This window comes from Danio rerio, chromosome 24 (genome assembly GCF_052040795.2).
Source record: "Danio rerio strain M-AB ecotype USA chromosome 24, GRCz13ab, whole genome shotgun sequence".
Lineage (NCBI taxonomy): Eukaryota > Metazoa > Chordata > Actinopteri > Cypriniformes > Danionidae > Danio > Danio rerio.
The window spans coordinates 37450069-37477044 of record NC_141044.1 but is presented as its reverse complement, the minus strand read 5'-3'; the positions used below and the strand labels follow the sequence as shown (position 1 = coordinate 37477044).

The 26976-nt window shown below is 32.8% G+C and overlaps 1 protein-coding gene and 1 long non-coding RNA gene across 7 annotated transcripts; one reads left to right on the top strand and one right to left on the bottom strand.

The window, feature by feature from the left end:
* Positions 1-670: 670 nt before the first annotated feature.
* LOC147831128 (uncharacterized) lies at positions 671-26940 on the top strand. Its single transcript, XR_015525388.1, has 6 exons — positions 671-1124; positions 6350-6413; positions 21097-21142; positions 21494-21602; positions 25692-25917; positions 26793-26940. It is a non-coding gene; the product is annotated as an uncharacterized LOC147831128 (long non-coding RNA).
* asb10 (ankyrin repeat and SOCS box containing 10) lies at positions 4897-26162 on the bottom strand. Of its 6 annotated transcripts, XM_087308742.1 has the most exons (6): positions 21691-22165; positions 21467-21614; positions 16058-16325; positions 11313-11823; positions 6682-6795; positions 4897-5230 (listed from the first exon to the last, which is right to left on the bottom strand). In XM_087308742.1, exons 3-6 carry the CDS (start codon positions 16093-16095, stop codon positions 5045-5047), a joined length of 849 nt encoding a protein of 282 aa, XP_087164868.1. In that variant the 5' UTR covers positions 16096-16325; positions 21467-21614; positions 21691-22165; the 3' UTR covers positions 4897-5044.
* Positions 26941-26976: the final 36 nt, after the last annotated feature.

The following is a 26976-nucleotide window of genomic DNA, read 5'->3' as shown; positions in this document are numbered from 1 at the left end:
GTGTGGAAATCTAAAATAGGCAAATGCATTTCAAAAGGGATATAAAGCTTAGGCTATTACAAAAGTTAGAAAGGTTTCTTAAAATGTATATGCAGCTCCAGAATGTAAGTTAAAGTCAGAATTATCAGCCCCCTTTGATTAAAAAATAAATAAATAAATAAATAATTTCCCAAATGATGCTTAAAAGAGCAAGGAATTTTTTACAGTATGTCTGATAATATTTTTCTTCTGAAGAAACTCTTATTTGTATTATTTGGCTAGAATAAAAGTTCTTAATTTTATGACCAATTTTAAGGGCAAAATTATTAACCCATTTAAGCTATTTTTTCGATAGTCTACAGAACAAATCATTATTATACAATAACTTTCCTAATTACCCTAACCTGACTAGTTAACCTAATTAACTTAGCCTTTAAATGTCACCTTAAGTTGTATAGAAGTCTCTTGAAAAATATCTAGTAAAATATTAATTATTGTCATCACGGCTAAAATAAAATAATTAAGTTATTAGAAATGAGTTATTAAAACTATTAGAAATGTGTTAAATAAATCTTCTCTCCGTTAAACAGAAATCGAGAAAACAATAGGAAGGCTAATAATTCAGGGGGGGCTAATAATTCTGACTTCAACTGTATTGCCTAACCATATAGTAACAGCAGGCGGCGCAAGCGCTTTTCTAACGGTCTTCAAGTAGCTTGCTAACATAGTTAAAACGTCAAGTAATTATCTATAGACTATTATTTTCTTACATAAAAGTATTTAAAGCAACTTTATTTTTCATAATAATGTTTTTTATATGGATATGAATTTTAATCTAGAATAATTATGGGAGGATCCGAGCCCCCTAATGAGGCCTTGAACCTCCCTGATTGATGTAGGCTACATCAAAACAAACACTAGGGGGAGGTTAAAATGAGAAATTTAAAGTAGCCTATATACATTTGTGTGGAAATGTAAAATATACACTTCAAAGGCGTTTTCAAATAGCCTAACGTTTGAGTTAGGCAAGTTCGCTAAATGTGTAAGCTCGAGAAAAGAAATGGCGCCAGAGGGGGTAACCATAGCAACAGCAGGTGGCGTGAGCACTTTCCGTTAGGGTCTGACTGAACTTCTAGAAAAAACAGGTAGGCAAAGCTGTCATTATATATGATTTTTTATTTTTATTTTTTACATTTTCATAGCATAAGTGTTTGACGAAAAGCTTTGGTCTGCAGCATCACATTTCTGTGTTTGCGCTCTGAAAAGACAGTTTAAATTTGTTAGACAATCTCTCATATATAGCCTAGCTAACTGACAAAATGGCCGATCTCTAGACATGATTGACAAGACGTTTCTCCCATAACGTGTGCTTTTTTTTTTGTTAATTTTGCTTAATATTTGTAAAACTTTGGATTAATAAACTTGACACAGCTTGAGGTTTCCCTCCCGGTTAACGTCCTTTTAAAGAGACTTTTCCCTTAGTTATTATAATATTTGGACAGAGTAGCATAGTTTGTAAATTCGTTACAGTCACTACTTGTTGTGTAAAATGTATAGGCCAAATGTGGTATCTTCACCGATATTCAGAGAAACATCCACGGTGTAAAATCAAACGGATAGTTTGACAATGTTAAGCAGTTACACAGAAAATTAAGAAGGAAAGACTTTAAGAGGCAAAAGTAATCGCACTTTGCTTTAATAGTTTAGAATGTCTTTTTTTTTTTCTAAAAAGAAAAAACAAAAGAAAAGGGGTCTAAAATTGTACCCTCTGAGCGGTTTCTCTTTCCCTGCTAAGCATTAATTTAATCGGAGATCATTTTACCGTTTAAATGCCAATTCACTTCTGATGATGATTAGGCGCTATTGAGTCCTGCGGGGCGCGCGCTCTCCAACTGGCCGTCTGATTGCGCGAGGACATAAACACATCACCTCCGACTCTGATTAGCGATGGAGGACCCACAGATGCTAATTATTCTTATAATTGCAAATGACTCCATTCAGGAGCAGTGCTCTTTGATCTATTGAAACCAGACAGCGCGCTCTCTCTCTCTCACGCTACTGAATGGGATACAATCAGAGCCCCCTCCTCTCGGTCATCGTATATGAGACTTTTATCAAAGATCTGCTCATAGACAATCGTTTCGCACCTTTGTTCTTCACTACATGAGCTACACACGAAGAGGAAAAAACAAAGCACAGTCTACACGGCTTTATTATATATTTGACGCGCAATTAATAACCTTGTAGCCTATCTAAATGGCGCAGGGTAAAAGAAAGGAAATATTTTTTTATTGTTAAAGATTCCTTAGATTTTTTTAACTAATGTGTTTGCAGGTCAAGTGGGACGACTGGTAAAATGTAAATAATGTTCAGAATACAATATTAATAGAAAATATGTTGAATGAAAATGGATAAAATTTTAAAATGTTTTGATTCTATATTTATATTTTGATAATATTTATAATTTTAAACAAAACAAAAGATTTTTGTTTATTATGTTTTTAAAATTATTATTATTATTATCAGGCTATTATTGATATATTAATAAAAATATTTGTGAGTTATAATTATTATAATACTTAGATTATAAAATGTGAATGAAATTATCTAAAAAGGAATATAATTTTTTAATTCTAAAAATTAATACAAAAATATACAAACATTTTCACTTATATTATATGATTATAAGATTGACTTATTGTAATTATAAATATATCTAAAAATAATAAAAATTCTATAAAAATAATAATTATATGATTGTAATAATATTAAGCAAATTTATTATAAAACACATTTTTTCAATCTTCATTTCTAAAAATGTATTAGGAAACATTTATCAAAAATAATATGATAATAATAATAATAATAATATAATAAAAATAATAATAATAGGCAGTTCATTTCCCTGTGATGACCCCTGATAAACTATAGACTAAGCTTAAGAAAAATTATTTAATGAATAATAATAATAATAATAATGAGGTAAATCTTTTTAGTCAACGCTCTTTGCATTATTGCTGCTGGTGTTCTGTAGGGAAGGTGACAGGATCATTAAACACGTGAGACCTTTACTTGTTGGTTATCATTCAAGTGCTTGCCTCTCCATAACATAATCACATAATACTTCTGCACATCTCATCTCCATAATGCTTCTCTGAAGGAAAATTCACACGTGGGTGATCTCATGTCACTCACTCAACCTGATAACAACCTGTAACTAAACAATTGTAGATGTAGATATGATTCTGTGAAAAAATCTAGAAATCTAGAAAAATATTGGCGAGTTTTGAAAAATACCAAATTTTGCTAAATTTAAGTGTTCACTCAAAAAAGATTGTTTGTAAACCAAACTTTGGTCAAATAACTCGGGTGAAAAAGTGTCATTTAAATTTTATTGAAAAATTTAAACCAATGTTGGATTACAAACAACCCATCACATTTTAGACTGATGCATTAACATAAAAATTAAATGCATCAATTTAAAATTAAGTCATTAGAATAATGATAATATGTATAATGTGATAATATGATAAATGCTAATATTATTCTATTCTAACACACTCAAAAATCACCCATCACCCATTTCGTCCATATTTCACCCAGTGTTGGGTTAAAACAACCCAGCATTTTTTTTCAAAGCAAGATTTTGTAAAAGTAAATCTCTTCTGAATGCATCCCTCTAAAACATGATGGATTGTTTGTAACCCAACATTGGTTTAAAAATTTCAATGAAATTTAAAGGACAGTTTTTAACTCAATGCATGGATTATTTGACTTTTTGGGTTATTATCTTTTGAGAGGTCTCTTAGATTCAACAAAATTCTAAATTTTTCTATATATTTTGTACAGTTGAAGTCAGAATTAGTAGCCCCCCTGAATTATTAGACAGCTTGTTTATTTTTTCCCCCAATTTTTGTTTAGTGGAGAGAAGATTTTTTTTTTTCAACGCATTTCAAAACATAATAGTTTTAATAAATCATCTCTAATAACTGATTTATTTTATCTTTGCCGTGATGACAGTAAATAATATTTTACTAGATAGTTTTCAAGACACTTCTATACAGCTTAAAGTGAGCATTTTTAAAGGCTTAACTAGATTAATTAGGTTAACTAGGCAGGTTAGGGTAATTAGGCAAGTTATTGTATAACGATGGTTTGTTCGATATATTTTCGAGGAAAAAATATAGCTTAAAGGGGCTAATAATTTTGTCCCTAAAATGGTGTTAAAAAAATTAAAAACCGTTTATATTCTAGCCGAAATAAAACAAAAAAGTCTTTTTCCAGAAGAAAAAATATTATCATACATACTGTGAAAATTTCCTTGCTCTGTTAAACATCATTTGGAAAATATTTAAAAAAGAAGAAAAAAATCGAAGGGGGCTAATAATTCTGACTTCAACTGTACACAGAATCGCATCTACATCCTCAAAAGTTTTGTTACAGGTTGTTAGAAACTTTCCTTTCAACAAATCTCCCCAAATATACAGGTTTTAATAGGATCAGCTCTTATAGTTATTTAATTAAACATTTAAAATCCAATTATTTTTTTTCACGGAATATCAACTAAAACTAATTGTATATACAAACAATTTCTTGAATGTTTATTTTAGAAGAAAGTGACACCACTACAGCGTTCAGCATTCATTTGAAATATTTTTTTTTCAAAATCTGTCAGTTTTTTTTTCACCATAATATCCTATCAGTGATTTGGGAATTGTCAGTATGAGTTGAGGATGTATTTGAGCTCTATGGCGCCTCACTGTGGTGGAGAATCAAATAGTTAAGTGTGTTGTATCAATAATGTTGCATCTCCTCCTATATTTTATACAGTACTTCATAAGCAATCTCTAATCCTCTTTCCCGAAGCTTTAAAATCATCACCAACACTAAACACACACAAAATAACACACTCAAATATTAGAATTAACCAATTTATCCATTTAATGATTTCCTATAAAATCGTCACTTGATCAGTTCATCCATAATTCATTCCCAAAACAAACATTTCGAACAACAGTGACTTGACAGTATAAAACTCACTCTCTGTCTTATGTTGTGCTCTCTCTCAGTGCATGTAGTCTCTGAATGCCAGCATTATGTAGTTTTTGAGGAAAGTTGGTAAGCCCAGTTTGGGGATGACCCGGTGCAGACGACCCTCCAGAAATGATCGTAGTCTGTGACGGGCCAGATGTTGAAGAGATCGAGGCGTCTGAGTCAGAGCAAACAGAGATTCGTAGAATTCACGGTGTTTCTGCACCAAAAACGAGATATAAAATTAATATCTGATATTGCGATAAGACTATTTTGAGATTAGAGAGACCTGTTGAGTCTGCTGATTGTGGTATAAAACATTTAAATGGTCAGTTCACCCAAAAAATCAATCATTTACTCAATATTTACTTGGTTCAAACCTTGAGTTTCTTCTGTTGAACGCAAAAGAAGATATTTTGAAAAATGCTGGAAACATGTAACCATTGACTTGTGTAGTATTTATTTTACCTATTATGAAAGTCAATGGTTGCAGGTTTTCAACTTTCTTCAGAATATCTTCTTCTGGTTTTCAACTGAAGAAAGAAACTCGTAAAGGTTTATAACCACTTGAAGGGGAGTAAATAGTGAGTTCATTTTCATTTTGGGGTGAAATGTTTCTTTAAGAAAAGACACTGCAGGTGAAAAGGGTACAAAGGAAATGAGTTATGTATTAAAAGTTATAATAAGTTTTTTGTATTACAATATGTTTTAAAATTACATGATTTTTAACACATTTCCTGTGCTAGGATCTGAAGTTTTTTAGCATGTTTGAGTGCAAGGCAGTGGCGCAGTAGGTAGTGTTGTCGCCTTACAGCAAGAAGGTCGCTAGGTTGCTGGTTCGAACCTCGGCTCAGTTGGCGTTTCTGTGTGGAGTTTGCATGTTCTCCCTTCCTTCGCGTGGGTTTCCTCCGGGTGCTCCGGTTTCCCCCACAGTCCAAAGACATGCGGTACAGGTGAATTGGGTAGGCTAAATTGTCCGTAGTGTGTGCGTGAATGTGTTTGTGGATGTTTCCCAGAGATGGGTTGCGGCTGGAAGGGCATCCACTGCGTAAAAACTTACTGGATAAGTTGGCGGTTCATTCTGCTGTGGCGACCTCGGATTAATAAAGGGGCTAAGCCGACAAGAAAATGAATAAATGAATGAGTGAGTGAAAGATTTTTTATGTAGGGATTTGAGGAATCTCTTTTTATTGCTCCTTAATTGTGAATATATATCACCAGAACAAACTAAATTTGTTGGTAACACTTCACTCTACACACACACACACAAATGAAACATGTGAGAAACTTGTAACCCTTGACTTTCATAGTTTTTATTTCTATTTGTACTTATTTACAGATTCTTCAAAATATCTTTTTCGTGTGTTCAACAGAAGAAAAAAAGCAAGAAAATCAAGCCAAAGGTGAGTAAATAATGGCACAATTTTCATTTTGGGTTGAACTATACCTTTAACAAGCACAATTTGGGATTTCAATAGTGCATTGGTAAATGCTGAACTATGATTAATTAATGTAAAAAAAAAAACTAACATGAACTATTGGAAGCTTAAAAGTCTTTCTAACGTAATCTGTAAAATATTTTTATATTAGACTGAAGAAAAGAATTATGATAAGCTAAAAATCTCAAATCTGAGGTGAAACACTCAAAACAAATATTGGAAGAAATCTGACCTGAAAGACATCAGGAGGAACTGCTTCAACCCAGGCATCAGTGATTTTGAGTCGGTCGTAGGCGTTTAAGAGCACTTCTATTGTACGTGGAGATGAGCAGCAGTATTTTAACACCTGTGCATGACATGGTAGAGAAAAAATGCAGTTATATTACAGGAAAAAACTAAAACAAATAAACAGAAATTAAAATATTGATTGTTTTAATGTATTTTAAAAACTGCTCAACATCTTTGTGCAAATCATCATTTTTGATCAGGATTTTTATCTAAAAAACCTTTTTTTGGAGAATCTTGTTAAATGAATGTTGAATCTTGTGTATTATTTTGTGGAAACTGGGATTTTTCTAAAATACATTTAATTTAATAGTTAAAAAATATTATTAACAACTGAAAAGTCTAGTTTTATATTTTTTTGAAAATGTAAAAAATGTTATTTAGGATATTTTTATGTGCTGCTTCCTACTTTTTAATTAAAATTAAAATATTATCTAAAGTATTTAATTATTGTAAACACAAAGTCAAAAACTAGATTGTTAAATATACACCATTGAATACAATTCTGTAAAATTTACTGTAAAAAAACAACAACTCACAGCTGTGGTTGCCAAAATTATACAGTTAAAATATACAAATAAAAATGAATGAAGGGCGACACGGTGGCTCAGCGGTTAGCACTGTCGCCTCACACAAAAGAAGGTTTCCCCTTCAATCCAATGCACATGCTCTATAGGTGAATTGGCCATAGTTTATGTGTGCGAATGAATGTGTATGGATGTTTCCCAGTACTGGGTTGCAGCGGGAAGGGCACCCGCTGTGTGAAACATATGCGTGATAAGTTGCCGGTTCATTCCGCTGTGGCGACCCCTGATGAACAAAGGGTCTTAGCCGAAGAAAAATGAATGAATGAAATGAATGAAATACAAAATATTTATCTTACATAGATAAGAACCGATTATTATTTGTTACAACTAGATTAAACTCATTAAACTCTTATAAGGAAAAAGAAACAGTAATTTTAACTATAACAAAAAGAAAATCTGAATTTTGGAAAGCTCAGTTTATGGTTAATCAACATTTAAAGTAAGGAAGCATACTTTTAATCAGCTAACAGACATTTACTGCAGCAAATCACAGACATTTATTACAGTGAAAAAAATATATTGTAAATAATGTTTAAAATAAAGTAAGTGAATAAAGTATTTATAAATTCTTTATTATTTAACAATTAGTAAATATTTTTAATTAATTTAAAGCATTTAATTGACATAAACACAATTCTGTCTTTTTTGACTGACCTAATGCATTCTTGCTTAATTTATTTCTTAACTTATTTTATTTGCACCAACTGTTGAACAGATAATGTTGAATAGTTTTTTATTTTAGTTAAAGATTTATTTAATCTATTAATAGCCATATAGGGTTTTTATTATTGTAGAAAGTAGTATTTCAGTAAAAATAAATATATTATAATGACTTTTCTTTGTCAAAGCTGAAGCAAAACAAATGTAATATTTTCATATATTTTTTTTATTTCATATATTTTAATGCAGACAGAAGTGCTAGTAAATTTTACAATTAATTATAAAAATGATGTCAGAAAACCACTGATATATATGCACCCCAAATTAAAATAAGATTTTAATTCAAAAATAAAATTAAAGAAAATACTTTTTTTCTGATAGAAAAACACCATAAATGTATTCATTCATTCATTCATTTTCTTTCAGCTCAGTCCTTTTATTCATCAGGGTCGCCACAGCGGAATGAACCGCCAACTTATCCAGCATATGTTTTACATAGCGGATGCCCTTCCAGTTACAACCCAGTACTGGCAAACACCCATACACACTCTTACACACTACAGCCAATTTAGTTAACCCAATTCACCTATAGCGCATGTATATTTACTATGAGGGAAACCCGGAGAACTCGGAGGAAACCCATGCCAACACGGGGAGAACATGCAAACTCCACACAGAAATGCCACCTGGCCCAGCCGGAACTCGAACCAGCAACCGTCTTTCTATGAGGCGACAGTGCTAACCACTGAGCCACTGTGTCGCCCCAAAAATAATATTTAGAGGCTGATTATTATCTGAGAGATTTTATAATCTATACCAAATTAAACATTCTTCAGAAACAAAATCAAATAACCAGATTGGAATTTGATTTGCATAACAAAGAGTCTTTCTAAATAACAAACATTTTTTGGCGATCAGTTTCCTGTCAGCTTCCACCTGCTTCAACCTCTCCACCTGTGCTGTGCAGGTCAAAGGTGGAAAGTTGTATTTTTGGGGAACATTGCATGGAATAATTAACTACTTGGGCTGATGAACAGATTGGGCCTCCCTCTGGGGGATTGTAGGGAATTTCTGCAATTACTGCTAATTAATCTCCTATTAACATTTGCCTCGTTAAGACTCAGGCAATTTATTTGGCACAAGTGGGACTCGTTGGATGCGTGAGATCAAGTGTTTTTAGCAGAGCGCTTTTGAACGACAGAAATAAATCCATCTGAAAGTGATTATTTCTCTGTTTGTGACAAGTAAAGAATTATATGTGGCTAGCGGTAAACTGTGATAATGGAATTAATTTCTATATTTTAGCTCGATTGGATAAATAGCTATAGAAAACTGTAATTTGCTGATTGAAAATGGAGGCCTGCTTCGGTTGTGGGTTCCAAGGGGACAACCGGCAAACAGGTTAGCTTCAAAAATGCATGTTTGAAATTTTTAAATTTTTTTTTGTCATTTTAGTACTTGAAATTTTGCAGATAAGAATGTTATACAGGATTTGGAAAATAAAGACAGAGTTCATCAGATTTTTTATTTATTTATTTTTTTAGTTGTAGAATTTTTCACTAGGTCAACTATGCCTGTTTTTTTTTTCTTGCAAATAATGTTTTTTTGCCTTTTATTTTATTTTGTAATAGTCTATACCAAATTTCATTATGTAACTTTCTGGCATAGTTCAGCAATTTCAGACCAAAAAAGAAATTAATCTTGATTCAATATTTATCTTGAAAATCAAAACACATTCTAAAAACAAAAAACATTCTACAGTACAAGTAAGTGGCACAAGTGGGACTCGTTGGATGTGTGAGATCAAGTGTTTTTAGCAGATCGCTTTTGAACAACAGAAATAAATCCATCTGTAAGTGATTTGTGACAAGTAAAGAATTATATGTGGCTCGCGGTAAACTGATAATGGAATTAATTTCTATATTTTAGCTTGATAGTATAAATACCTAAAGAAAACCGTAATTAGCTAATCGACAATGGAGGCCTCCTTCAGTTGTGGGCTCCAAGGGGACGACCGGCAAATGGGTTAGCTTCAAAAAATGCATGTTTTTAAAATTTTCTTTTATTTTTGTGTCATTTCACGACTTGATTATAGAGGAAATTTCAGAACGCTCATTTGTTTGATCAGTATTAGAAAAATATTATTTAGAAGGAAAATTTTGCAGATAAGAATGGATTTGGAAAATAAAGAAAAAAGGGAAAATAGATTTTTTTTTCGTTTAGTTTTAGAATTTTTTACTTGGTCAACTATGCCTGTTTTTTCTTCTACCTGCAAATCATGTTTATTTGTCTTTTATTTTATTTTGTAATAGTCTAAACAAATTTTCATTATGCAACTTTCATGGTTCAGCAATTTTAGACCAAAAATAAATTAATCTTAATTCAATATTTATCTTGAAACAAAATATGAAACAAAACACATTCTACAGTCCAAATAAGCTACAACACAGGATCATTTAAAAAACTAAAGATTTTTTCTAAAAAAAAAAAAAAAAATTACATTGTCTACTGATTACACAATGTAAAAACTGACATTCCAAAATCTAAATTATTTCAAAAAAACTAAAAGAATCTCTAAATATATATGTATTTGTTTTTATTTAAATTATTGTCAACTAGAAAACATCAAGTAATGGCTACATCATTCCATTATAGACGATTTTTTCCCTCAAAAGAATAAATAGTAATTTCTTTACTAGTTTTTAATAATTGTTCAGTGTGACTTCTAAATAAACATTTGTAAAGGGTTGTCTCTAATTGACATTTACTTGACACTTTCTCCAAGTCTAATGCCACTGGACGCACCAGTGAGATGCACACAGGTAATTATACTTATTTACTTCAAAATAAAAAAGATGATAAATTACAGTATCTATCTATTGTTAGTCTGAAAAGTAGCTTATGACATGTTAAAAAGATACTAAAAATGTGTTAGTTCAAACAAGTAGCTTTTTTATGCATGATACCAGAATTCTAATATGTGCTAATACTGCCTGATCTCATGAGTATGAGTTTAAAAATGTACGATTTGAAGAAGGAGGCATGAAAAAACTAATTTTTATTTTAATTAAATTGTTGCTTTAAAAATGTAAAAAATCAAACCTGCAGAACCTTGAAATATTTTTTAAACTTAAAAAATTACTAAGTCAAGCTTAACACCTTGTAACAAAATAACTTCAAACTTTTAGACCAGATCATCAATATTCTGCTTATTTTATCTAGTTCCCATAATTCCCAAATTAATGACAGAACCTCCATCCACTCACTCCTTGACTATAAGTAATATAAGAATTTTGCTCAGCATATAAACCCTCTTTTGTCCCTTCCTGACCTTGGGCAGAGCTCCAGGCCAAACCCTGATGGACCCGTAGTTGAGAAGCGCCTGTACAATCCTCTCGGGCTCGTGCTCTGTCTTGTATGCCACCACCTTCAGGATGTTATGGAGTGGTGCATCTCCACCGTAATCCATTTCATTGACGAAGGCTCCAGCGTTATTCTCCAGTAGCAGGTCCACCACATCAGGGTTGGCGTTCTTGCAGGCCATGTGCAGCGGCATCTGTTTGTCTGCGTCACTGATCTGAATGTCGGCTCCAGCAGACACCAGCATGTGGCAGATGCGGCTGTAGCGCTCCAGAGATGCGCAGTCCTGCGGCTGAGAGCATGCGGCATTCAGTGGCGTGTTTCCTTCATCGTTTTGTAGGTTTAAAGCAGCTCCGTGGTGTAAATAAAGCTCCACGTGGTCAGGAAGGCCGTGACGCGCCGCCACATGAAGCGGAGTGTCGTTTTCATCCAAGCTTTGCCCGTTTATTAAAGCGCCAAATGCGAGGAGATGTTTGGCACACCTGGAAAAACAAAGCAAAAGTCTGGGGATATTACATTCTGTAATAGATCTGTCAGCAGTGTGGTAATATACTGGAGTGATGGCCGATATATCGGTTGATAAATGCTAATTATTTATGTTATTAGTGTATGGCAGAACACAATATAACTTATGGAATATATTATAGGACTTGTTCAAAATAGTAACATGATGCTACATCATGTTAGGAACATGATAAAAATGTGGTAACAGATTGTAGAGATGGCCCATAAAAAGGCAGATAAATGCAAAATTTGTATATTATTATGATTATTATTATTATTAATATTATCTAGTTGAAACAAAAATATATTATGGGGCCTGATAAATATAGTAACAGCATGATGAAACATGATAGCAATGGGATAAAACTGTAGTGATGGCCGATATATCGGTTGATAAAATGCTAATAAAATGCTAATTTATTATATTATTATCTTGCAGAAAATAATATAATTTATGAAAAACATTAGGAGACTTGTTAAACATGGCAACGTGATGCTAAAACGTGTTAGGAACATGATAACAATGTGCTAACACATTGTAGAGATGCACAATATATCGGCAGATAAATACAAAATTTGTATATTATTATTATTCATTCATTCATTTTCTTTTCGGCTTAGTCCCTTTATTAATCTGAGGTCACCACAGCGGAATGAACCGCCAACTTATTCAGCATATGTTTTACGCAGTGGATGCCTTTCCAGCTGCGACCCATCACTGGGAAACATCCATACACCCTCTTTCAGACAAATACTAATGAAAATTTAGCTTACACAATTCACCTACCACATGTTATACCACATGTTTTGGGATTTGTGGGTGAAACCAGAGCACCCGGAGTTAACCCACGCAAACACGGGGAGAACATGCAAACTCCACACAGAAATGCCAACTGACCCAGCTGGGGCTCGAACCAGCGACCTTCTTGCTGTGAGGCAATTGTGCTTCCCACTGCGCCACCGTGCTGCCATTATCATTATTATTATTATCTGGTTGATAAGAAAATATAATATGGGACTTAATAAATAGTAACAGGATGGTTAAACATGATAGCAATTTAGAAATAAACTATAAAAAATAAAAATACATTATAGCAATATAAGACACTGTAGTGATGGCCGATATATCGGTTGATAAAATGCTAATAATATGTTAATTAATGTATTATTATCTGGCAGAAAGTAATATGACTTATGGAATAAATTATGGGACTTTCTAAACATGGTAACATGATGTTAAAACATGTTAGAAACATGATCAAAATGTGGTGAAAAACTGTAGAGATGGCCGATATATCAGCAGTTAAATGCTATTTTTTATATTATTATTATTATCAAGTTGAAAAAAATATATATATTATGGGACTTAATAAACATGGTAACAAAATGATAAAACATATTAGAAACATGAGGGCAAAATGATAAAACACTGTAGTGATGGTCGATATATTGGTTGATAAAATACTAATAATAAATTATAGGACTTTCTAAACATGGTAGTAAGATGTTAAAACATGTTAGGAGCATGACCACATAGTGGTTAAATACAGTAGAGATGTTTTCTGTTTAACAGAGAGAAGATTTTTTCAACACATTTTCCAAAACATAATAGTTTTAATAACTCATCTCTAATAACTGATTTATTTTATCTTTGCCATGATGACAATACATAACATTTGACTAGATATTTTTCAAGACACTTCTATACAGCTTAAAGTGACATTTAAAGGCTTAACTAGGTTAATTAGGTTAACTAGGCAGGTTAGGGTAATTAGGCAAGTTATTGTATAACGATGGTTTGTTCTGTAGACTATCCAAAAAATAAAAATAAAATAAAATAAATTAGCCTAAAGAGGCTGATAAGTTTTTTTTTTCCTAAAATAGTGTTTAAAAAATTAAAAACTGCTTTTATTCTAGTCAAAATAAAACAAATAAAACTTTCTCCAGAAGAAAAAATATTATCAGACATACTGTAAAAATTTCTTTGTTCCATTAAACATCAATTGGTTAAATATTAAAAAAAGAGAAAAATATTCAAAGGGGGGCTAATCATTCTGACTTCACATGTATATTGTATATAAATATATATATATATATATATCATGTTGAAAAGAAAATATATTATGGGACTTGATAAACAAGGTAACAAAATGGTAAAACATATCAGACACATGATAGCAACAGAATAAAACACTGTAGTGATGGCCGATATATCGGTTTTTAAAAATTCTAATTATATGTTAATTAATGTATTATTATCCAGCAGAAAATAATATAACTTATGAAATAAATTATTGGACTTTCTAAATATGGTAACATGATGTTAAAACATGTTAGGAACATGTAAACGATGTGGTAAAACACAGTTAAAGAAAATTACTCATATGATCATTTATGAGATTTGTTGAACATGCTAAAATGATAGTAAAATATGTTAAAAATATGATAGCACTGTGGCAAAAATAAAAAGCAACTGTAATGATGGCCAATATATTGGCTGATAAATGCTACCTTTTATTGTTAACAATATCAGGCTTGAAAAGAAAATAACATACATGATTTAACCATTATAGATTATTGCCACTGGCCAGAATTTTTTTTTTTTCTATTTAGTTTTTTTTTTTTTTTTGCAGAAAAAAGATCATGGTGTTTATAGAATATATTTTGCATTTGTTTTTTTTTCTAAAAATCAATATAACAATTTACATTACATATATATTGGTTAGTGGCTTCCAATTAGTTATCTGTATTTTTAAACCATTGGATTACTACTTGCATATAAAAGTACACTATTAGTCAAAAGTTTGGGTTTGTAAAGTATGATAAAAAAATTAAGTACTGTATGAATATTCTAAGGTTTAAAAACATTAAGTTAAAAAAGATGAATAGTATGATTTTTTAAAATTAATTATTATTTTTAACTAAATAATTCAGTAATATGTATATGTATGTAATGTATATGAATAACTAAAATAAAGGGGCGAAGCAGTGGCATAGTAGGTAGTGCTGTCGCCTCACAGCAAGAAGGTCGCTGAGTCACTGGTTCGAGCCTCGGCTCAGTTGGCGTTTCTGTGAGGAGTTTGCATGTTCTCTCTGTGTTCGCGTGGGTTTCCTCCGGGTGCTCCGGTTTCCCCCACAGTCCAAAGACATGCGGTACAGGTGAATTGGGTAGGCTAAATTGTTCGCAGTGTGTGAGTGAATGTGTGTGTGGATGTTTTCCAGAGATGGGTTGTAGCTGGAAGGGCATCCACTGCATAAAAACTTGCTGAATAAGTTTGCGGTTCATTTCGCAGTGGCGACCCCGAATTAATAAAGGGACTAAGCCGAAAAGAAAATGAATGAACTAAAATAAAATAAAATATTAAATATCCCCAAAACTACTTAATAATATTTTATTTATATAAATATTTTGAAATATTTCTCTATTTCATGTAGTTTGATTTGAAACTAACTAAAAATAAAGCTAATATAAAATTATTAAATATTATAAAAACAGACACATTTCAAGTAAAAAAAAGACAAAAACAAAACAAAATTGCTAAACTTTTAGCTCAAATTAAAATATAATTTAATTTAGTACGTGAAAAAGATTTCTGAAAGTCTGAAAAGTCAACTTTGCATAACAAATAAATTAGTCGGAATTATCAGCTCTCCTAATTTTTTTCAACACATTTCTAAACATAATAGGTTTAATAACTCAATTCTTTTTTTTCTGTTTTCTTTTATCTCTGCCATGATGACAGTAAATAATATTTTACTACATATTTTTTCAAGATACTTGTATTCAGCTTAAAGTAAGCCTTTAAGGCTTAACTAGGTAAATAAGCAAATTAGGGTAACAAGGCAAATCATTGTATAACAGCGAGGCAAATATTGTTGACCTTAAAATAGTGTTTAGAAAATTAAAAACTGCTTTTATTCAAGCTGAAATAAAACAAATAAGACTTTCTCCAGAAGACAAAAATATTGTCAGACATACTGTGAAAAAGTCCTTGCTCTGTTAAACATCATTTGGGAAATATTTAAAAAAAGATTTTTTAAATATTCTATTAATTTCAAATTCTATTAATATTTCACAACATTTCTACAGTCTCAAACAAACACCCCCATTCATTCCACAAAATCTCCGAGCACCTTCTTTCTTTCAAGGGCCAATCTGAAAACGGTGAAAATCACGGCAGGATTTCCTGCAATCAACGCACAAGCACTCACTCGAGGGAATCCAGCTCGGTGCACACGTGCAGCGGCATCTGCCCGTCCTCATTGGTGGCGTTGGCATTGGCGCCGTACTGCAGCAGGAGTCGGACGCAGTCAGGCTGGCACTCCTCACAGGCCTCGTGAAGAGCAGTGGTTCCTCCAGGTGTCAGGTCCACTCGAGCGCCCCGCAGGAGAAGATGCCGAAGACACTCGCTGAAGCCCCGGCCTGCAGTGATGTGCAGCGGTGTGGTCAACTCCTGCTCGTATGTAAGAGACCACAGTCCTGATGAAAAAATTTACAGTTAAAGTCAAAACTATAAGCCCTTCTGTACATTTTTTTTCTTTTTCAAATGTTTCCCAAATTATGTTTAATAGAGCAAGGAATTTTTCACAGTATTTCCTATATATTATTTCTTCCTGAGAAAGTCTTATTTGTTTTATTTCGGCTAGAATAAAAGCAGTTTTTAATTTTTTTTTAAAGCCATTAAAAGGTCAATATTATTAGCCCCCTTTAGCTATATTTTGTTTTCGGGATTGTCTACAGAACAAACTATCATTTATACAATGACATGCCTAATTAACCTAGTCAGTCCTTTAAATGATACTTTAAACTGAATACTAGTATCTTGAAAAATATCTAGTCAAATATTATGTACTGTCATCATGGCAAAGATCAAAGAAATCAGTTAATAGAAATGAGTTATTAAAATTATTATGTTTCAAAATGTGTTGAAAAAATCTTATTTGCATGAAATTGGTGGAAAATATACAGGTAATATTTCAGGAGGGCTAATCCTGCTGACTTCAACTGTATATGATCAGGTTTACAGTTTGTTTTAGGTTCAGTGTTATTTTAGTGTCAAGATTTTACTTTTTAGTGGCTTATGAAAATTTATTTGTATATTTTTCGAGGTCATTTTAAGGTTTTAGTCATATTTGTTTATTATTATTATTATTATTATTATTATTATTATTATTATTATTATTATTATTATTATTATTATTATTAGTTTATTTATTATTTGTAGTGGTTTTTTAGTCATTTTTATTTTTTAACTAAATAAAGAAAAATGATTGAGTTAAAAAGCTGAGATATACAGTGTTAAAGTTGTTTTAACTAACAAATCTGATTTAATTTGTGTTATTCTAGCTGTAATAAACCTGACTATATACAATACCAGTCAAAGGTTTGGGGTCAGTAGGATTTTTAAATGTTTTAAAATAAGCTTCTCCTGCTTACCAATGCTGCACTTTTTATTCATCAAAAATACAGAACACATTGTTAAATTGTGAAATTTTTTCGCTCTATAAAATAACTGTTTAAAAGTAGTTAATAAGTAAATTTAATAGTGTATTTCAGGGATTTTAATGAATTTTCAGCTTCATTACTCCAGTCTTCAGAGTTACGTGATCTTTCAGAATTCACTATTATTAATTATTAATTATTATTTTTATTATTATTTTATTAATATTATTAATGGTATAAGTAATAAAAGCAATGATGACTGGACTAATACTGGACTGAACTAATTTTTATTTGAAAATACATACAATATAAATATTTAATAAATAAGTACTTACATTTTTTTTACATTTAATAAATGCTGCCTTGATGAACAGAATAATTTTCTTAAAAAAAAAAACAACCCCAAACTTTTGACCAGTAATGTATGAACATTTAGATTTACATGCAATTTTTACAGTAAATTTTACATTATTTTGAAAATACACAAAAAGTGACATTTGCTGTTTGTTCGAACTGCTCTTTTTTTTCTACTTCAATTCTTACATTTTTTGGGGGGGCAACTGAATTGTTTTATGTTTAATCCGCTTAAATTTGTAAAAATTTATAATGTAACTTAATTTGTACATGTTGTCGCAACACAAATCAATTTTGGGGAACCCAGCAAGTTTTACCTTTTAATCCTCCTAAAGGCAAAAAATATTAGATAAAATTACAATAAAAACATTTCTCTGATTGTGGATACAATTAAAAAATCTCATTTTCTATTCTATTTTTAAATTATATTTTATTTTCAAGGCTTTAAAAAATTTGGTTGCAATTATTTGTAAATAAATAATAAGAATGATAGAAATAATAAAAAAAACTATTGAAATATGATTTGAAACTATTGATTTCATTTGAAATATGAAATCAATTGAAAATATTAATTTTCTGTCCTAATGTAATTTATTTTCAAACTAACTTTTTGGTCAATTTAATGCATCCTTGATGAATAGCATATAATTCAGGGGTGGCCAACCTTGTTCCTGGAGAGCCACCTTCCTGCAGATTTCAGTTGCTACCCATATCAAACACACCTGAACCAATTAATTAGGACCTGAACACCACGTGATAATTACAGGCAGGCGTATTTGATATGGGATGCAACTGAAATCTGCAGGAAGGTGGCTCTCCAGGAACAAGGTTGGCCACCCCTGATATAATTCTTCCAAAAAAAAAAAAAAAGATGATAAGTCATGTATTAATTACATTTTAATGGGCAATATTTGAACAGCTCTTAGCAAAACTACTTATTTAACATGAGCTGAATCAACACAATTCTTAAGTTTTTTTCGTGACAACTTAAATGTTTTATGTTCAGTCTACTTAAATTTGTAAAAACAATTAAGTTAACTTAATTGATTTGTGTGGAACCCTGCATTTTTACAGTTGTAAAATAACAACGCAGTCAGTGCATAATGCCACTAACCTATGCTTTACTTTCTTTTATTTCTCGTGTTCAGTATTTTGTTTTTCAACTTTCATGGGAACAAACATAAACACAAACTCATAAAAAGAGCCCAAGACAACCTTACAGTCACAGTCTGGGTGAGAGCAATAAAAGAGAGCAATCTGTGTGCAAGCGAAACACACAGGGGAACAAATGACTGTGACAGCAGGCGAGAGTGACGTGGAAACACTGCAAATCAAGAGGCAACAAAGTTTGTTCAGAAACGTATACACTGCTCTAATACACACATTTAATTGTGCATGACCAAAACTGAACTCAAATCATCTTAAAAGAGTCCTATTATGCTTTTTTTAAGGTGCAAAATATAAAGTCGCTTCAACTGATGTTATTTTCTACATCAGTAAGATATAGAAAACAATATTTATATTACACTTATATTACTTCTTAACTAATGCCATCATTATTTTTCTATAGTGTTATCTTGATTTTTCACTACTATTATGTGCGTAGCAGGATTTGAGATATCATATTGTACATTTCTAAACAGTGTTAACATTTTCATTTGCATATTTATAATAATATTTGTAAAAATGTCTTCCTATAAATCAGTTGTTTGTCTCAAGAGTGATACACTATAATATAGACATCTTATTTTTTTGGGGCCAATGCTGTTTTCCTCAGAATCAGAAGTTAAATACAATACAGTTTCTATCAGGGCGTACAGCTTAAACATACATTTTAAAGAGGTAAGCATTGTTTCGTTTATGAATAATTTAATGTAAAATCCCTCAACAGTGTGATTTTTATATTCCATGGGTAACCTGTTGTTTTAATTAATAGTTTGAATTAGTTTGTGTTTTATTTTTGATGTACATTTTATTAATTTTTAAAGTATTAATGGTTGTATTTTATTGCAATTTTATTAGTTTTTGTAAAGTAATTTAGTAAGTTAGACTCATTCATTCATATTCCTTTGGCTTAGTCCCTTCATCCATAAGGGGTTGCCACAGCGGATTGAACCGGCAACTTATCCAGCATATGTTTTACACAGCAGATGCCCTTATAGCTGCAACCCAGTACTGGGAAACATCCGTACACACTCATTTACACACATACACTACGGCCAATTTAGGGGAAATTTTGGTGGAAACCGGAGCACCCGGAGATACAATACACTTAAAATACACTTATTTTAAAGCAAACAAGATTATTTTACAGTAAGAACATGCAAACTGCACGCAGAAATGACAACTGACCCAGCTGGGACTCGAACCAGTGACCTTCTTGCTGTAAAGCAATGCTGCTAACCTCTGAGTCACCGTGTTGCTGTAAGTTAGACTAAGTCAAAGTAAAGTACACTTATTTTAAAGGAAATGAGATTATTTTGCTTGTTTTAAGGAAAAATAAGTCACCAAATTTTGACTTATTTCCTTAATTTTTTACTTGTCTAGAAAATCTAGACAAAATCTAGAAAATGTTTCTTGATTTAAGAATTGTTTGGACAAAAAAAAAGACAAAAACTATTAGTAGGAAAATATTTTTTGCAGTGTGTTTGATTTTACTCAGTGTTTTAAGTCAATTGTTTAGTCAAATTTATTTTATTACATTTAAACTTCCATTTTTTTGTGTCCCTACATTAAAATTAGCACATTTATGATCTCTTTGTGAATTTAGTTTTTATTATTTTAGTTTTTATTATAGGAAATATTATTTTAGATCTATTTTCTTATCTTATTGGATTAACTTTATATGAAAATAGGAAATATTTTCTTAGCAACTTGTGGAAATCTACTAAAAATCTTTCAATTGAATCAAATATTATTGAAATAACGTCTAATTTAACATTTACTTGCTAATTAAGACCTATTCAAACCATGCTGAGCACTAAAAAGCCTCTCATGCAGCTTCAATTAATGAAGCAAAAATTGGTGTTGGGACACATGAATCAAATATCTCAAATATCAACTTCAGTTTTGCATTTTAATTGAACTCTACACAATGAAACTGCGTTACTGTAACTCATTTGAATTAAATAAGCTAAACAACCAGCAAAAATAAGTTTCTGTGTATAGCAATATCACATGCACTGTATGGCTTCCACACAATTTGTTCATGTTGTTCACAAACAAATTAAGTTAACTTTAGTTGTTTTTACAAATTTAAGTGGATTGAACCAAAAACAATTAAGTTGTCCCCCAAAAACTGTGATTTTTCAACTTATTTTAACAACCCAGGCTCATTCTGAAAACGTAGCACTATAAACATTTCCGGAGAGCACCAAATACAACCCAAGAGATATGTTTTTAAGAGTTTTTGTCTTTGCAAATTCATTAGAGGCTGCTGTGTTTGCTTTTTCAGATCTCAAGTATGTCTCATAAGTGCCATTCGTGTCTGCTGTTCTCACGTAAGTCCACCAGAGGCCGCTGTGTATGCTTTTTGAAATCTCAACTTCTTTTGTGAGTGCCATTCGCGCCTGCTCTTCTCCTGTAAATCCACCAGAGGCCGATGTCGACTGACTGACTGACTGACTGACTGACTGACCGATCAACTGACCCACCCTCCTTTTTCCCTAAACCCAACCGATAGTGTTTTCAAAAGCATCAATTGACCCGCCCACCAACGAAAAAACCCTTTCTGCAGTCAGATTTTTATTATGTTTTCAAATTTAACCATATTCTCACCTTATTATTTACTTGTTTATTTTATTTTTTGCTTTTTTTTGTCTTACCTTCTTTCTGGAACCATTCTTCACCAGACTTAAACTCGGTCGTCGCAGTCAACTCCGCTCCACATCACAAGTCCGCCGAAGTATGCGGCGAGCCACTGGACAAACTAGTAGCAGCAGAAAAGCCGTCCATACGGAGGTAAGCAGTCAGCTGGTAAGCGCGAAAAGGAACTGCATCATGCCATCCCAAAGTGTTCATTTTAAAGACCAAATGCAGCCATACATACCTCTGGCTACATAATTCCCGATCTCAGAAATGTATACAGGGCTACGTTTTCAGATTGAGCCTATGTTGCATTTTAAATAAGTAAACAAGCAGCAATTATTATTATTTTTTTTATCTTAAAATATAATTTGTGCACCTATAACATACTTAGCCCTCTGTAGTTAAACCTGAAGTTCTTCCACTCCTCTATGTTGCTGGTGTCATAAATGGCGTCTATGAGAAACGTGTATTCTGGGTCGTCAATAATACTAATGACAGTCAGTTCATCTCCCACCAGAAGTGCGTTCCAGAACTGCAGGATAATTCCCGACGCTTGAGCCGTCATGATCACATCGCTGCGATATTGCTTTTGTTTGCGAAACTTAATCTTCGGCGCCATACGGGAGGTAAAGCAAAGCACAAATGCGAATGGAGCTTCAGCATTGAGCTTGTGTTGATCTTCAGACTTGGCACAATGTTCGCCCTCAATGTTTGTTGCCTGTTTTTAGAGAGGGACTATTTTAAGGCCGCTTGGCATGACCTTTAGAGCGATCCAGAAAGCCGGGGTTGTTTGGCCAAGTAGATTTGAGCAGTTCAAGTAATTAATCAGACCTCTCAGGAGCTACTGAAATACCCAAATTGTCAGTAGGAATTGTACTGTATGGTTAAACATTCAGCAAATGTGTGCTGGCCTGAGACTTTGTGAGATGGAATTCACAGATCTTTTTTATTGGCTTGTATTTGATTACTTTAATAGCAATTTATGGCAGGGTTCATACGGTCATGGAAAACCATTTTGACATGGCATTTTCCAGGCCTGGAAAAGTTTTGGAAAAACAGAAAAACCAACAATGTTTTGGAAAAGTCATGCTAATTACATTTACATTTAGTTATTTAGCAGACGTTTTTGTCCAAGAGCTTGTGCTTGTGAAACTTTGTCGGATGGCACTGTGAAAAGGAGTGGTATTAAACAATATGATTAGACTTTAATAAAAATGAGCGATTGCTCCATGTTATCTTTTATTGGTCTTACGCAATCACGTGATGTGATTTCACAGGTAAGAATTCACCAAGCTTGGACTTTCGAATGCAGTGAAATGCAATCACATGCGACTAGTTTCGCGTTACTGGTCTGCCCTATTCGCATGCCCATGAATGGAAGTCTATGGAGCGAAAAGTGCAGTGTGATTGCAGCTTTACAAAAGAAGTAATTTTACCTACTGTTATAGTTTAACAAACTATTAATATTATCTAAAATTAGACAAATATATGTAAATTAAGGGAACGAATCGATAAAGAGAGGCAAATGCAGAAGCCAAACAATAAAAACGCTCTGAAGAAAACAAGATGCTGTCTTCCTTCTGAACCCAACATTAGGAAAGAGTACAAAAACAGTCATTTTTAAAATTTATTTTTGTTGTTCGTTTATAGAAACTATAATTTACGCATTATTTACAAAAATTTGATTTTGTGAAAACATAAACTTAAAAAATGCTGTTTGTTCAAACTATTTAAAATGAGCTGAATCAACACAATTCTTGAGTTTTTCGGGGACAACTAAATTGTTTTATGTTCAATCCACTTAAATTAAAAAAAAACTGACAAGTTGGTCTCCACACAAATGGATTGTGCGTAGCCCAGCCTTTTTAACAGTGTACGTACACTCAAAAAGGGACTTTTGCTGCTTGTTCAAACTACTTATTTAAAATAAGTTAAAACAACACAATTCTCTTTTTTTGGCGACAACTTAATGGATTGGTGTTCAGTCCACTTAAATTTTAATATTACGTTCAGTCAATAGTTATGAGTGAGTATCTGATGCCTTCTTGAATCTTTGTATTCTTTGCTCTAGAATGCGTATGTTTAGCCATGAGTTTTGCACTAATAGGTATCTATATTTATATTGGTATGTGCCCGCTATGTGCTATTAACTTTCAGTTGCTAAAGATAAATGTTACTTTACACGAGCAACGTGTCTGCAAAAGGGGACAGAAAATTCACCTGCGAATGCTCTCCTGCTTCAAGAAGCTTTTAGAAAATTCTACTATAAACTAAAAAGGTTTCTAAACAAACACATATAGCCATAACAATTTGCAGTCATTTGAAATCAGTAGTTTGTTTAAATTCATAGTAGTAATAAAACAGTAAAAAACAACTATACCATTACTACTTCCTGCAATATTTTATGAGACACAGCTTGAGTTGTACTGTAGGTTATGTGATAATGACAAATGGCGGTATTTACAATGTCCAGATTACATTTCAACGCAGGCTCACTTGAAATACAACAAAAACGCATTTGACCAAACATTTGACCGCAGGTTCTAGGTAAAATGAATGATACGAGCAGTATGACGCCAGCATCGTTCCTTTTCACACTAATGATATTTACTAGGATAGTGGTTTTCAAACCAAGTAAAATTGTCTCTCCAAAAACCACCATAATGACCAGTATTGAAATAAAGCAGCGTAGTTGGTCAAATTAAGCAGCTACAGCACTGCACAGTTCGAGGCAGAGTCATATTTATATTTATACAACTTTGGATAAATTTTGAAATATATAATGCATGTACATATGACATATTTGTAAAACTTTTTGAAATCTAAACATTAAATTGTATGTAGATTGGTAGGGAACTCGTTTTTTCAGAGGATGTTGAGCTGACAAAACATTGGTGCACTCTGATACAACTTTTATTTATAGAGGAAATTAAAAGCACTGCAGTGTTTGGGTGTTCTCGGTTTGTCTGAGATAATTAACCTACCAAAATTATATTCTATACAAAATATGAAGCTGATCAGATTTTGTCACGTGTCTCGCAGTGTAGCATTCTGAAAAGTTAGGATGTTTTCAACTGGGTACTCCTGGAAAACGCAAGCGCGTTGTACTGCAGTTCTTACTCATTTTTCTAGCATGTAGGTTAAATTTTGACACTCAAATGACCGAGATGTAATAGGAGAATATGGTTATTTTTCAAAATAAATGATCGTTCAGACTATAATAAATAAAACGTAAATAATTAATGATTTTACTGGCCCGGTACCAATTGATCAACTGACCGGTGCCGTTCTGTGGCCCGGTGGTTGAGGACCACTGCTCTAGCATGTATCTGCTCTGCACGCATCATGCACCTCTGTCTCTAGTTCTGTGCCAATTGGATTGATTAGCAGCTGATTAAAAAGTAAAGTAAACATTCTAAACACAGCGCTTTGATCGTAGGCTTTAGAGAACAGCCAATGCTGATCACATTGGCGTTATCATACGCATCAAATGATTAAAATTGTATTCATTTTTCCTTCATTACTCAGCGATTTCATAACGTACCACTAGAAGTAAGCCCGCGTACTATTAGTGGTACACGTACCACAGTTTGAGAACCACTGTACTAGAACATATTATTAGCGAAAAGTTTATTATTTTTGTGCAGTTTTTTGCACAACAACAAATAAAATACCACAAAATATCGTAATGATTTATAATTGAATACAATTACCTCACTTATTCATCTTCATGTGGACTTTTTTGATGTGGTCAGTTTGTTCAGTAGTTCACTTTGCATGGTGTTGTACTGATTCAGATCGCTCGGGTTCGATTCCAGTGAAGCACATTTCCACAACATACATAAAAGCAATGTGAACTATGTGGTCACAGTGCACTTTTCTCTTATGTTTGCTTTTGGAAATACTATTGGTTTGGTTTAGGGAATTCTTGGGGATTTACGTCAGTGGTTCACTAAGTGATCTGAATGACAAGCCCCTCATACTTATAGATGTGTACAAGACAAATGTGTATCTGAAATGTATAACAAACGCACCCTAAGTAACATATTTCTGATATGCAAAAATGTATACACCACCCTCTAGTGGATTTGTCATTTGAAACGTGCAACAAAATGTACAAGGAGCAATGTATTTTATGTTTCGCTAAAATGTAGGAGGATGCACTTACTTTCTATGAGTTTGAACTTGTGTCCCACATTCCCAGTTTTTATTTATTTATTTTTTGTTGTTGCTTATTTACAGATGTAGCCTTACCTCTCACTTTTCCATTTGCGGCCCAGCGCATGTCTCCTCCCTGAGGCTGGATGATCAGGTCTGAAGGATAGCCTCTGGAGAAGACCTCTTTCACAGCTTCTATGTTTCCAGTGTACAGGGCATTTTGAACAACAGGGTCCCGGCACACCATCACAGGGTTTCCAGTGGTCTGCCTGGAAGACGTCCCTCTGTCCCGGGCTTCTTTCCTCAGCAGGTATCCACTAACAACCGGTGCAGCCAGTCTCATCTGGTGCCTTTCCTGCTCTAAAGAGCGCAGAGAGCTTGAGTTATACATCAGACTCCTCCTAGATATACTTTAACTAATATCCACACTAGCTTCTTTCGGAGTAGATACTAAAAGTCCTGGGATCTTTGAAATGGCCTTCTGCCTCTGCGCTTGGAGGCTTGTTTTGATATCCGAGTCTGCCGCATGTGCATCAGGACTATTTTTACTGTGTCACATGGGTGGAGAATAACTCTACTATTTACATGTGTAGCAGATAGAAGGCAGTGACTCATTGTTGATGTCTAAACAGCTTTTACAGCTCGGCTGAAAAACTTTTTAGCATTTAATCACAGCTTTGATGGTTAGATATGATTTTTGGATTAAAATACATTCACCTGCCTCTGTATTATAGGTATGCACCAGTTCAAGTGCTTGTTAAAGAGAAAGTTCAACTGAAAACTAAAATGTACTCATAATTTTTTTATCTCTAGATGTTTCTAAACCTTTATGAGTTTGTTTGTTTTAGGTGAACCAAAAATATACATTCAGGGCCCAGTTAAAAAAAAAATCTGAATCAAATTGGTCCAGATTTGGAAATCCCATGTTTTTCTGTTCAGGATTAACGGATCTATCTTGCTTTCATGACAGTTTTTTTAAACGAACATTGGGTTGGATCACTGTGATCCAAATCCTGTTTACCAGAGCCTTAAATGGAACCAATCATATTCATATTTATACAATTTTTGATAAATTTGAAAATATATATTGCATGTACATATGACATATTTGTAAAACTTTTTGAAATCTAAACATTAACTTGTATGTAGATTGACAGGGAACTCGTTTTTTTTTTTTTTTTCCAGAGGATGCTTAGCTGACAAAACATTGCTGCACTCTGATACAAGATTTATTTGTGGAGGAAAGTTTCCGGCAGACAAATCGATATGGTAGAAGGGCAGGAGATGGGTCTGAAATACGGGAGACTCCCGGGAAAAACCGGAGTGTTGGCAGGTAACTATATTGACTATGGAAGTGGGTTGGTGGCAT